General features: G+C 45.3%; 1 protein-coding gene across 9 annotated transcripts in view; it reads left to right on the top strand.

The window, feature by feature from the left end:
• Positions 1 to 856: 856 nt before the first annotated feature.
• hic2 (hypermethylated in cancer 2) overlaps positions 857 to 12,723 on the top strand; it is a 188,826-nt gene continuing 176,959 nt past the window's right edge. For 2 of the 9 annotated variants that reach the window (XM_059943708.1, XM_059943707.1), the window contains exon 1: positions 884 to 956. Coding sequence is in view for 1 of the 9 variants with exons in the window: in XM_059943706.1 (XP_059799689.1) it covers positions 947 to 956 (10 nt within the window). In the remaining 8 variants the exon portion in view is untranslated. Of the gene's footprint in view, positions 957 to 12,723 lie in introns of all 9 variants that reach the window. The other 7 variants (XM_059943706.1, XM_059943710.1, XM_059943716.1 and 4 more) reach the window with 7 other exon arrangements.

Here is a 12,723-nt window from a genome sequence, read left to right as displayed (position 1 = left end):
TCTCTCTCTCACATTCCCTCTCTCCCCTTCACCCTCTCCCCTTCATCCTCTCCCTCTATCTAGCATTCACTCCTCTCTCCCATTCACCCTCTTCCTCTCACCCATTCACCCTCCCCCTCTCTCATTCACGCTCTCTGTTATCTCCCCTTCACCCTCTCCCTCTATCTCACATTCACCCCCCCTCTCTCCCGTCTCTACCATTCACTCCCCCCTCTCTGCCATTTACCCTCACCCTCTCCCCTGTCTCTACTATTCATTCTCCCCCCTCTGTCCCATTCACTCTCCCTCTCTCTCCCATTCACCCTCTTCCTTCCTCTCTCTCATTCACTGTCCTTCCCTCTCTCCTATTCATCCTCTCCCTCCCTCACTCATTCACTCTCTCTCTCCCCTCTCCCTTTCACTCTCTCTCCCTCCCACCCATTCATCCTCTCCCTCTCTCCCACTCATTTCCTCCCTACCTCTCTCTCTTCCATTCACCCTCTCCCTCTCTCCCACTCATTCCCTCCCTCCCACTCACCCATTCCCTCCCTCCCACTCTCCCTCTCATTCCCTCCCTCCCACTCACCCTCTCCCTCTCTCCCACTCATTCCCTCCCTCCCTCCCACTCACCCTCTCCCTCTCTCCCACTCATTCCCTCCCTCCCTCCCACTCACCCTCTCCCTCTCTCCCACTCATTCCCTCCCTCCCTCCCTCTCTCCCACTCATTCCCTCCCTCCCTCCCTCTCTCCCACTCATTCCCTCCCTCCCTCCCACTCACCCTCTCCCTCTCTCCCACTCATTCCCTCCCTCCCTCCCTCCCTCCCTCTCCCATTCACTCCCTCTCTCCCTTGGCTCCGATTCAAACACTGGGTCAGGGGTGAGCGCTACCAACGTCACTGGTGAGCAAAGATGGCGCTGGCAAGACGGTGAAATGAACCCTGGAGCGGTCCACTGAAAACCTCGGCGGATGTCTCAAGGTACCCCCCTGACCTTCTGTCCCCCCCTCCCCAGGGTTGACGGGCTTTCGCTTTGTGTGTGAGGGGACGGGGCGGCCGGGAGGCGTCTGCGGGACTCCGGGTTTCCGCTGGAGGGGAGAGGGGGATCGCCCTGTGGTGCCTACCGGGCGTCGGTACCAGGCTGGCCAGCTCTGTCCTTTCTCTTCCACCCTCGCTCTCTCTGAGTCTCTGGTTAAATAAAGATAGGCGTATCTTTCTCCCCCTCTCCCTTTTCTGTTTCAATTACATTTACACCGACCCATTTCAGCAATTATAACGTACTGTGTCGTTGCATTTTACAATACATCTAAATATATCCAGAGCTCCCGAAGGTGGTGGGGATAGAGCTCCTTCGAATCCAAAGCTTGTGTCGGTCAGCGTAGGGAAGAGGGGGTGGGGGTCGGAGGGGGGGAAGCAGGCAGTATAAACTTTTGTGTGTGTATGTTTGCATTTGGTCTTGTCTATTTAATGCAAAGGATATTGAGACCCCCGTTTCCCACAGGCGGTGGATTTAATGATAAATCGAGATATTGCCCATTGTCCTTGCATTGCTCCGAATTGGGCAATTTTTTTGGTTTAAAAAAGAGAACAACCTTCCCCTCTCTTTGCACTGCCTGTCCCTCCCCCCACCTCTGCCCGCCGCTTTGGAGTGGTCTTGTGTGCAGAGAGAGAGAGCACGTTGGCACTCACTCGCCAGGGGACACAGTCCGGAGGTAAAATTTATTAAATTCAATTAGGCACCCTCAACTTAAACCTGGTTTCTTCGTTTCAGGGCAGTTTGATAACGATTACTTATTTAATCTGACCCATAGCTACGCTATCACACTAATCTGTGTGTCTCTTTAACCCTGTGGGATATGAAACTACATTTAGAAGATTTAATTTTCTGCAACCCAGTAAATAAATATTCCTGATAGATTAACGCTGACCCAGTCGCTGTCGCTAGTTTCCCACTTTCTAGTTTCCCACAATAAAAAGGTTTATTTATTCTCTAAGGTTAGTGCAGAAACTTATGATAATATATGTGCCGGTGTTGTGTGCAACAGAAGGTAGAGTTAGTTCAGAACTTGTGGGCTGATGTATTTTTTTAAGTGCAAATTTTATTCTGTAGCTGACATATAGGGAAATGTACTGAACTTATTTGACAAAATATCTTCCTGAAGTTGGAGAAATATGCATTCAGTGTGTGTGTGTGTGGTTTTTGATGTGCGGTATTGAAGAGTTTGTAAGTAATTTTGGACTTGTGATTTGAGTGGTTTAAGCACACTATAATGTAAACACTGAGTGGGGCTATTGACATCAAACAGCAATGCTTAAAAAAAAATTAGAAACACCATTTTGAGTTGTGCTTTCAGGAGTTTTTCATTGTGTGAAATTAGTGGAAATGTTCACATTATTTTGTATTGTATAATTGTAAGGTATGGTAAAATAATATTCTCCTGGAGTGGGTGGGAAGTAAGGGTGAAAAAAGCTCGCATTTAATTTTAGAAATGTATATATATTTAGCCTTTTGATCTTTTAAAAAGCCCAATTAATTAGTTATACTGCACTGAAAATTAAATTTAGCATTTTTAAAAAACTGGATGGAGGGATGATCTGAGGTTATTTATTGAAGGGTCACTAATTGGAGTTTGCCCAATTACAAGATGTGTTAGGTTGTCCTGAGTGTAAGACTGCAGTCACAATCAACCAATCAATTCATAAGTAAAACAGTTTTAAAACATTCTAGATGTACGATTTCCCAACAAGGCTTTTGTCATCTTTTTAGCAATACTTCCCCATGTTAGTCATATCTGATTCATTATATAAATGTTAAGGAACTTGTTTTTACATTTTTTGACAGTATAATTCAGTGGGTTTCTGTGTACACTACTGACTGGATCTGCTCTTGGTTTCAGCTACCTCTTAGGGAACTCTGTTCAAACGAAATTGTCAATGTGTCTTTGAAGGGAAATGGTAAACAGCAGATAATCATGGTCAAATAGAGAAAGTTTGAAAATGTCTTGGAAGTTGTCAGATGATTTTGTTGCGTGCTTTGATAGTAAGGTTGTTGCTTTTTAGGTCTCTAATTAAAAGCTGATTTACATCTTAAAATTTTTCTCAAGAAGTTAGATTGAACAGAATGTATGCATGCCTACTGTACATTCCTATAAATCTGACTGGACTGTAATATGTTAGTATATTGGTGCTGCAAGTTTAGGACATGAACTTAAAGCATTTTATGTTTGTTTAAAAGCAAAATCCAGATAGATGCTAGTAATTGAATCAACAATGGGTGATACTCAGCAGAACGAACAGCATCTGTGGAAAGAGAAGAACTGTCAGTACATCTGTGATGATGTTTCATCGCAGCTGGTTTTGATGAAAATTTGATTGGAAACGTTAACTCTGAATTGTGGAATTATTGAAATATTTTATGACACAGATGCAGTCCATCATGTGTTTGCCAGCTGATAAAGAGCTGTGCATTCCTTTCAACAATAGACTTGTAGGTCAGAGCTTCTTTGGCAAATGTCTGGGTGCTTTTAATGTGGACCTTTCTGTTAGTAAGCCTTCAAGGCAGTGACTTTCTGATCTCCTTTGCCATCTAAGTGAATCAGAGGTGGTGCAACAGCACGGCAGTTAGTGCATTGCTTTACAGATCAGGTTCAATTCCTGCTGCTGCCTTTATGGAATTTGTATGCTCTCCCCATGACCATGTGGTTTCCTCCTGGTGCCCCCGCTTCCTCTCAAATTCCAAAAGCATACAGTTAGGATTAGTGAGTTGTGGGCATGTTTTGATGGCTTTGGAGCCGTGGCTAAACTTGCGGGCCACCCGCAGCACATTTGATTTGACGCAAGTGACGCATTTCACTGTATGTTTCAATGTATATGTGACAAATAAAACTAAACCTTTAGAATCAGTCAGGTACATTATCACTGACATCGTAAATTTGATATTTTGTGGCAGCAGTACAGTGTAGTAATACAAAATGTTGCTATAAGTTACAATGAATTCAAAGAAGCTTATTATTGTAGTACAACATATCACCATATACAACCTGGAGATTAATTTTCTTGCAGGCATATGTAATAAATCCATAAATGAATAATAACTGTAATACTAAATTGGGCATTCAGCCAGTGTGCAAACAGTTCTTTCAAACTATGTAAATGCAAAAGAAAAAATTAATAATAAATATAAATTAAACAGTGTAAGAGCAAAATGGTGAGGTAATGTCCATGAGTTCTTGGACTGTTCAGATATCTAGTGACAGGGGAAGAAGCTGTCGAGTGTGTGCCTTCAAGTTACCATATCTCCTCCCTGATGATAGCAATGAGAAGAGGTCATGTCTCAGATCTTTTTTTTGCTGCCCAGTACACTGCTGGTGTTTAGGACAGTAATGAAAGTCCTCCATCTCTGGTGGTATTCAGAGCTTCCTTCATTGTGTCAGAAGCTCAGCATGTTCCACATGTTGAGGGAACTTAATGATGGATGCTGCCTTTTTGAAGGTGTCCCAATGCTGGTAGTTTTAACTCCCATTTCTTTACCAGATCCTTCTTGCTGTAATCAAATCTTTCCAATGACATGCTGAAACAATTGGATACATTTGTCAAACTTGGGGCTTGTTTCTCTCTGCAGCTGCTGCATAACCTGCTGAGTATTTCCAACATTCTGAATTTTAATTTACGTCTTTTTTTCTTTTGCATGCTTCTATTTGCTGGCAAGATTGATGTTCTATGTTATTACCACTGTTGACCTGATGCTTTAATTGAATGTCTGTGGGTAGCCCTGTTAATTTGATATCTATGCTTTTCTTCTGTCATCTTTAATCTTTTATTGTGAACCCATTGTGTGGCACAACTCTTACTATCATTATGAAAATTGGGAGGGGTTTTGTGTGAGACCAATTATCTTATGTTATCTTCACTGGTATCTGAGGCACACTCTGCAAATTGCAACTTAAAATGAGTGCAATTACCTTTCTCTTTTAAAGTATTCCTTTACTAGAAATATATATATATTTATTAATGGGAGAGTCAGTGTGAGGGGTCCTTTCCTTTCAGGGGATTACCAACCTGGGTCCATGTTACCATTGCTCTTGCTAATGTTATTGGTCCATGGCATAAAAAAGGATTAGGAACCCCCTAGTAGATGGTCCATGCGTTAGGGTACTGGGGCGGCATGGTAGCGTAGAAGTTAGCACAAAGCTTTACAGTACCAGCAACCTGAGTTCAATTCCTACTGCTGCTTGTAAAGAGTTTTTATGTTCTTCCCATGACCATTTGGGTTTCCTCTGGGTGCTCTGGTTTCCTCGACAGTCCAAAGCTGTACTGGTTGGTAGGTTAATTGGTCATTGTATATTGTCCTGTGATTAGGCTGGGGTTAAATCAGGGGGTTTGCTAGGTGGTGCAACTCGAAAGACCTGAAGGGCTTATTCCGCAGCATCTCCTAATAAATTTTAGAACAGAATGTTTAAAAAAGGGAATCTGAGGGGAACAGAGTCTGACAAATGCTGAAATAGATGATGTTGAAAGGGCAGGTTGTTGGCAGTGTTGGCTAGAAGACTATAATGCTTCTGGAAATTGATAAGGAATTTTCCCCTTGAACTTGGAGAAACGAGTCGGCCCATCGGAGTGTCAAACTTGTTCTACCTTTCTGCTCCTTTGTTCGAAATTCATGAATCCTTCCCCAGTGGTGAGAAATGAAGCAAGGATTTGGGATTGCACTTGTGGGAGATGACTGGTATTGAAAGCTCTTTAATTTAATTTCCCTGTGATATTCATCCTCCCTCCCTCATTCTCATTCTCTCTCTTTTTATTGTCACTTTAAACACCTAAATGAATCATGCAGTCTTCTAGACGTTGGGTGTGGAAGGGAGAGCAAACAAAGTCACTGTCTTCTCTCTCCATAGTTTAACCCCTTGTTTCTGTTGAATCTACAATACTGTGCAGGTCTTAGGTGTATATGTAAATTATAATTTTTGCATAATACTGTAGCAATTTTATGCATTGCACTGTACTGCTGCCACAAAAAACAAATTTCATGACATATGTGATTGATGATAAACCTGATTCTGATGTGGGTCTCTACTATGGACTGAGAGTGGGAAGGGGGCAGGGAGAGGGGAATCATGGCTGGGAAAAGGGGAAGAGAGAGGGAAGGGAGCAGGAAGCAGCAGAGAAACATCCTGTAATGATCAATAAATCAATTGTTTGAAATCAAATGACTTTGCCTCCTATCTCAGGGCTGGTTGCGTCTGCACCTTCGACACTCCTTTCCTGACACCTGTCCCACTCCCCTCCCATGGCACTCCACCCTCACCATTCCCAGCATCCTTTGCTCCTGTCAGATTTACAAACTTGCTCTCCACTCCATGTTGACAAATCCACATGTGCCTAAGACTTGCACAGGACTGTATGTTTTACCTTCAGCAAGAGCAACTTCACTTTCCTGAGGTTCATCTGCTAGAAAAACCAATGCAGTTTTCACTTTACTGATTCCATCCCCTGAACTGATCACTGAACGTGACTTGTGACTAACTTTCAGGGACTCTACAAATCACGTTCTATTTATTTATTTATTTATTTATCTATCTATCTATCTATCTATCTATCTATCTATCTATCTATCTATCTATCTATCTATCTATCTATTTATTTATTTTTTATTTATTATTGTGCATTTTTTTGTATTTGCACAGTTTGTCTTTTGCACATTGGTTGCTTGTCAGTATTTTATTAATTGATTTTATTGTATTTCTTTGTTCTCCGTGAAAGCCTGCAAGAATACATACTCTGATAATGAACTTTGAGCTTTGTTTCTTCTCATTAGCCTGTATTTGTCATCTTATTTAAGCGCCAAACCAAATCGTACAAAGCAATTCTAATTATTGTGCGAAATTCTGCCCCATTTTATCCCTTTCCACTTGTGATCTATGGAGGGCGATGAAGATAATTAGATTTGCATTGCATGATTTTTGCTTTTAATTGAAGCATTAAGAGATTTGAACAGCTGAATGCCTCCCAATGTCGGCACAAATGTTTTAAGACTTTGAAGAACAGGAAGATCTATCACACCCCAATGCAAAATCAAAACCAGTGGTGTTTTTCACAAACACGAGATTCTGCAGATGCTGGAAATGCAAAGAGAGGCGCTCGCGCACACACTCCTACTACCTTGTCAGATCAGACAGCATCTATGGAAATGAATAAACAGTCGACATTAAGGGCTGAGACCCTTCTTCAGGACTCAGCGTTTTTGCCAAGTGGCGCACACAAAATGCTGGAGGAATTCAGAAGGTCGCGTAACCTCTGTGGAGAGGAATAAACAGTCAACATTTTGGGCAGAGACTTTTCATTAGATCTGGAGATGAAGGGTGGCGGGGAGATATCTTGGCTTATTTCCAGTCCTGATGAAAAGTCTTAGCCCAAAACATTGACAATTCATTCCTCTCCATTGATGCTCACTGACCTGTTGAGTTCCTCCAACGTTTTGTGCATGTTAAGCATCTGCAGAATCTCCTGTTTTTGTGCTTTTGCAGAGGGTTGATTTTGCAACTTCCCTGCCTCATAGTTGCAGGGAGGATTTACTTTGTGCACTTTGATGCCTGAAACGCTGGTGGAAATGGGTTCATTTGTAACTTTGAGAAGGAGGCCTCATGAATTTGAAGGGGTTGTTGGGAAGAAATATTTACAGTGGCCATGGCAGAAGACCCAGTAGAACTAAGTGAACTAAGTGGAGATTCTGCACACACACAAAATGCTGGAGGCACTCAGCAAGTCAGGCAGCATCAATAGAGAGAAAAAAACATGGTCCACTCTCCTAATTCTGCTCCTCTATCTCATTATCTTAAGTCATTTTCCCATCAGGAGTGAAAATGTTGAGGCCTGTTTTGCCTGAGCAGGCTGAACCGGAACTTCAAAAGCAACACATTGTATGCGAAGAGCCTTTGGGAAACTCCCAGGGAACATAATACGATGCAATAAATAACCTACTTTCAAAGTGATTAGCTGATTTCTTGGGTTCTTCAATTGGATTTGAGGCTGCTCTCACTGGAATTTAGAAGAATGGGGGTGGGAAGTGGGAAAATCTCCTTGAAAGCTGTAAAATATTCAAAAAAGTCTCTCTCACGCGCGCGCGCACTCACGCGCGCCCACTCACGCGCGCCCAGTCTCTCTCGGGCGCCCAGTCTCTCTCGCGCGCACTCTCACACACTCACAGGGCCTTGAACTCACTCTAGTGACTTGTGTAGCCAGGGGTTCACTGGCTCCTGCCCACACAGATCTCCAAGCCCTTGTTGGTCTTTGTCCACAGCAGCTGCCAGCCTGATATGCACCCACATTGCCCTTCACCTCATCCACATTGTTGGCCTTCAAATGCAAAGCATTGACCAGAAGCCTAGACTCTGACCTGACCTCTTACTGTCCCACATCCACGTCCCTAATCCCTGACCTGAATCCTAACTCACCTCTCTGTCCCCAGAGCCATTGCTATGAACCTAACAAAAACAACTGAGCCTAAGCCTCAACCTCAATGGAGATCACAGCCCAGCACCATCTTTCTCTTGTGATTGGAACCAACAGTGTGGTAAATTGAGCATGTTATTGACCAGGATGCGTCCCTAAAGAAGAATACTGCATGGAACACACACTAAAACCTTTATAGACTCCCAAGTCCCTTTGCACCTCCAGACAATTCAAAAACCTGAGTTGCAAAGGACACTGGAATTTCTTGGGCAGGATTCCCTAAAGATTAGTTTTGCAGTTTGAGTCAGTGGTGAGGAACGCAAATGCGATGTTAGCATTCATTTTGAGAGGACTCGAATATAAGTGCAAAGATCTAATTCTGAGGCCTTATAAGGCACTGGTGAAGCCCCACTTGGAATATTGTGATTAGATTTGGACCTCTTATCTAATCAAGGATGTGCAGATATTGGAGAGGGTTCAGAGGAGGTTCATAAAAATGATTCTGGGATTGAAAGACTTATAGGAAGAGCGTTTAATGGCTCTGGGCCTGTACTCACTCGAATTCAGAAGAATAAGGGGTGACCTCGTTGAAACCTATTGAATGTTGAAAGGCCTCAATAGAGTGGATGTGGAAAGGATGCTTCCTATGCTGGGAGAGACCAGAGAACACACCCTCAGAATAGAGAGACATCCATTTAGAATGGAGATGAGGAGGAATTCCTTTAGCTAGAAGGTGGTGGGTGAATCTCTGCAATTCATTGCCATAGGCAGCTGTGGAGTTCATGTCAATGGGTATATTTAAGGCAGAGGTTGATAGGTTCTTGATTAGTCAGGGTATGAAGGGTTACAGGGAGAAAGAAGAGATTGGGGCTAAGAGGCTAATGGATTAGCCATGATGAAATAACAGAGCAGGCTCGATGGGCCAAATGGCCTAATTCTGCTCCCATATCTTATGGATTCAACAATACAATTTGCTTCTTTGTGAATTGAGGAGAGTGATGTATCTATATTACAAGGTGTGTTTTGATATTTAAATGAAATATTGGGGAAATATCGAGATGATCAAACATGTAGGTAGTCTGACAATGAAACTGAACCTTTGTGTTTCATCCCCACTGTAAATTTTGCTGAAGTAGGTAAAATATTCTGTTGGATTGTTTCTTACCTGGTGCCTCCTGCCAAGAAATTCATATGGAGCATCTTGAAAACTAGCCAACTGAGACATGGCCTTTGTTGTTTAAATGGCACGAGCTAACTATTTCCTGCAATGGGACTGCAATGGGAATTGAACCCAAGGGGCTGTTTAATTCTTGCCACTGTCTTTAAGGAGTTTGTATGTTCACCCTGTGACCACGTGTGGGTTTACACTTGATGCTTCAGCTTCCTCCCACATTCTGAAAATGTATGGGCTAGTAGGTTAATTGGTTACATAGGGTTCGTTGGGCTGGAATTGTCTTTTACTGTGCTGTAGTTAGTTACTGTTACTGCCTGTATGCCTTTTACTGTGCTGTAGTTAGTTACTGTTACTGCCTGTTTACCTTTTTCTGTGCTGTAGTTAGTTACTGCCTGTTTGCCTTTTACTGTGCTGTAGTTAGTTACTGTTACTGCCTGTTTACCTTTTACTGTGCTGTAGTTAGTTACTGTTACTGCCTGTTTACTGTGCTGTAGTTAGTTACTGCCTGTTTGCCTTTTACTGTGCAGTAGTTAGTTACTGCCTGTATGCCTTTTACTGTGCTGTAGTTAGTTACTGTTACTGCCTGTTTACTGTGCTGTAGTTAGTTACTGCCTGTATGCCTTTTACTGTGCAGTAGTTAGTTACTGCCTGTATGCCTTTTACTGTGCAGTAGTTAGTTACTGCCTGTATGCCTTTTACACTGCTGGTGTTTAGGGCAGCTGTGGAGGTCCTCTATCTCTGTCCTTGGCCATCTTCTCTGTTGTACCCCAGGTGTGGTTCAAAAGAACCAGATTTGGTCTAGATCTTGGCTGTGTTTATGGTTTCCTTCATCGTGCCTGCAGCTTTCAGGAGACGATGGGCGGGGAACGGGAGTCAATGGAGTCTGATATGACAGGGAGGTGGAGCATCGAAACAAATAAGGGAAGTGGTGTGGTCTGCTGGTGATGGGCAGATGTGCTGGATGGAAGTAGGGGAAAGGGAATAAGGAGATTAAGGAAAGGGAAAGAGAAGTTCAAAATTGTCCAAAGTGAATTTCAGGGCCGGGTGTAGAATGGTAGTGAATTGGATGAGATGACATGGGTAGTGGGTATCTCAGAGTGGTGGGAATGTCTCGGGGTGGGTATCTCAGAGTGGTGGGAATGTCTCGGGGTGGGTATCTCAGAGTGGTGGGAATGTTTTGGGGTGGTGGGTATGTCTCGGGGTGGGTTTTTCAGGTGGTGGGTATCTCAGAGTGGTGGGAATATCTTGGGTGGTGGGTATGTCTCGGGGTGGGTTTTTCAGGTGGTGGGTATCTCAGAGTGGTGGGAATATCTTGGGGTGGTGGGTATGTCTCGGGGTGGGAATATCTCAAGGTGGTGGTCATGTTTCAGGGCAGTAGGTTTCTCAGGGTGGTAGGAATGTGTTGGGAATATCTCAGGGCAGTGGGTTTCTCAGGGCGGTGTGTTTCTTGGGGTGGTGGGTATGTCTCGGGGTGGGTTTTTCAGGTGGTGGGTATCTCAGGGCGGTGTGTTTCTTAGGGTGGTGGGTATGTCTCGGGGTGGTGGGAATGTCTCGGGGTGGGTGGGTTTCTCAGGGCGGTGTGTTTCTCAGGGTGGTGGGAATGTCTCGGGGTGGTGGGAATGTCTCGGGGTGGTGGGTATGTCTCGGGGTGGTGGGAATGTCTCGGGGTGGTGGGTATGTCTCGGGGTGGTGGGAATGTCTCGGGGTGGTGGGAATGTCTCGGGGTGGTGGGTATGTCTCGGGGTGGTGGGAATGTCTCGGGGTGGTGGGTATGTCTCGGGGTGGGTTTCTCAGGGCGGTGTGTTTCTCAGGGTGGTGGGAATGTCTCGGGGTGGTGGGTATGTCTCGGGGTGGTGGGTATGTCTCGGGGTGGTGGGAATGTCTCGGGGTGGTGGGTATGTCTCGGGGTGGTGGGAATGTCTCGGGGTGGTGGGTATGTCTCGGGGTGGTGGGAATGTCTCGGGGTGGTGGGTATGTCTCGGGGTGGTGGGTATGTCTCGGGGTGGTGGGTATGTCTCGGGGTGGTGGGAATGTCTCGGGGTGGTGGGAATGTCTCGGGGTGGTGGGAATGTCTCGGGGTGGTGGGTATGTCTCGGGGTGGTGGGAATGTCTCGGGGTGGTGGGAATGTCTCGGGGTGGTGGGTATGTCTCGGGGCGGTGGGTATGTCTCGGGGCGGTGGGTATGTCTCGGGGCGGTGGGTATGTCTCGGGGCGGTGGGTATGTCTCGGGGCGGTGGGAATGTCTCGGGGCGGTGGGAATGTCTCGGGGTGGTGGGAATGTCTCGGGGTGGTGGGTATGTCTCGGGGTGGTGGGAATGTCTCGGGGTGGTGGGAATGTCTCGGGGTGGTGGGTATGTCTCGGGGTGGTGGGTATGTCTCGGGGTGGTGGGAATGTCTCGGGGTGGGTTTCTCAGGGCGGTGTGTTTCTTAGGGTGGTGGGTATGTCTCGGGGTGGTGGGTATGTCTCGGGGTGGGTGTGTTTCTCGGGGCGGTGGGTATGTCTCGGGGTGGTGGGAATGTCTCGGGGTGGTGGGAATGTCTCGGGGTGGTGGGAATGTCTCGGGGTGGTGGGTATGTCTCGGGGTGGTGGGAATGTCTCGGGGTGGTGGGTATGTCTCGGGGTGGTGGGAATGTCTCGGGGTGGTGGGAATGTCTCGGGGTGGTGGGAATGTCTCGGGGTGGGTGTGTTTCTCGGGGCGGTGGGAATGTCTCGGGGTGGTGGGTATGTCTCGGGGTGGTGGGTATGTCTCGGGGTGGTGGGTATGTCTCGGGGTGGTGGGAATGTCTCGGGGTGGGTTTTTCAGGGTGGGTGGTCATATGCATTGGATGATGAAAATGTGCCCATTTGGTTTGCATGCGGTTTGGCCGTATTGGATTTCTTCAGGGGTTCTGTGCAAAGCTGAATCCCATTTTAAGCTGTTGCAAATATTTGAGAAGCCTGTCTGTTCTTGGGAGTAAAAGGAATTATTAAGGGGTGGATCAAACAGAGATTAATTTCAGGACTGCTATTCTAAAACATGTGTATGTATAGAACAGTAAACCAGTATTGCACATTCAGTGGCCACTTTATTCGATACACTTGTACACCTTGTTATTGCAAATGTCTAATCAGCCAATCGTGTGGCA

Source organism: Hypanus sabinus, chromosome 18 (assembly GCF_030144855.1).
Source record: "Hypanus sabinus isolate sHypSab1 chromosome 18, sHypSab1.hap1, whole genome shotgun sequence".
NCBI lineage: Eukaryota > Metazoa > Chordata > Chondrichthyes > Myliobatiformes > Dasyatidae > Hypanus > Hypanus sabinus.
This window is presented reverse-complemented; position numbering and strand designations above follow the sequence as displayed.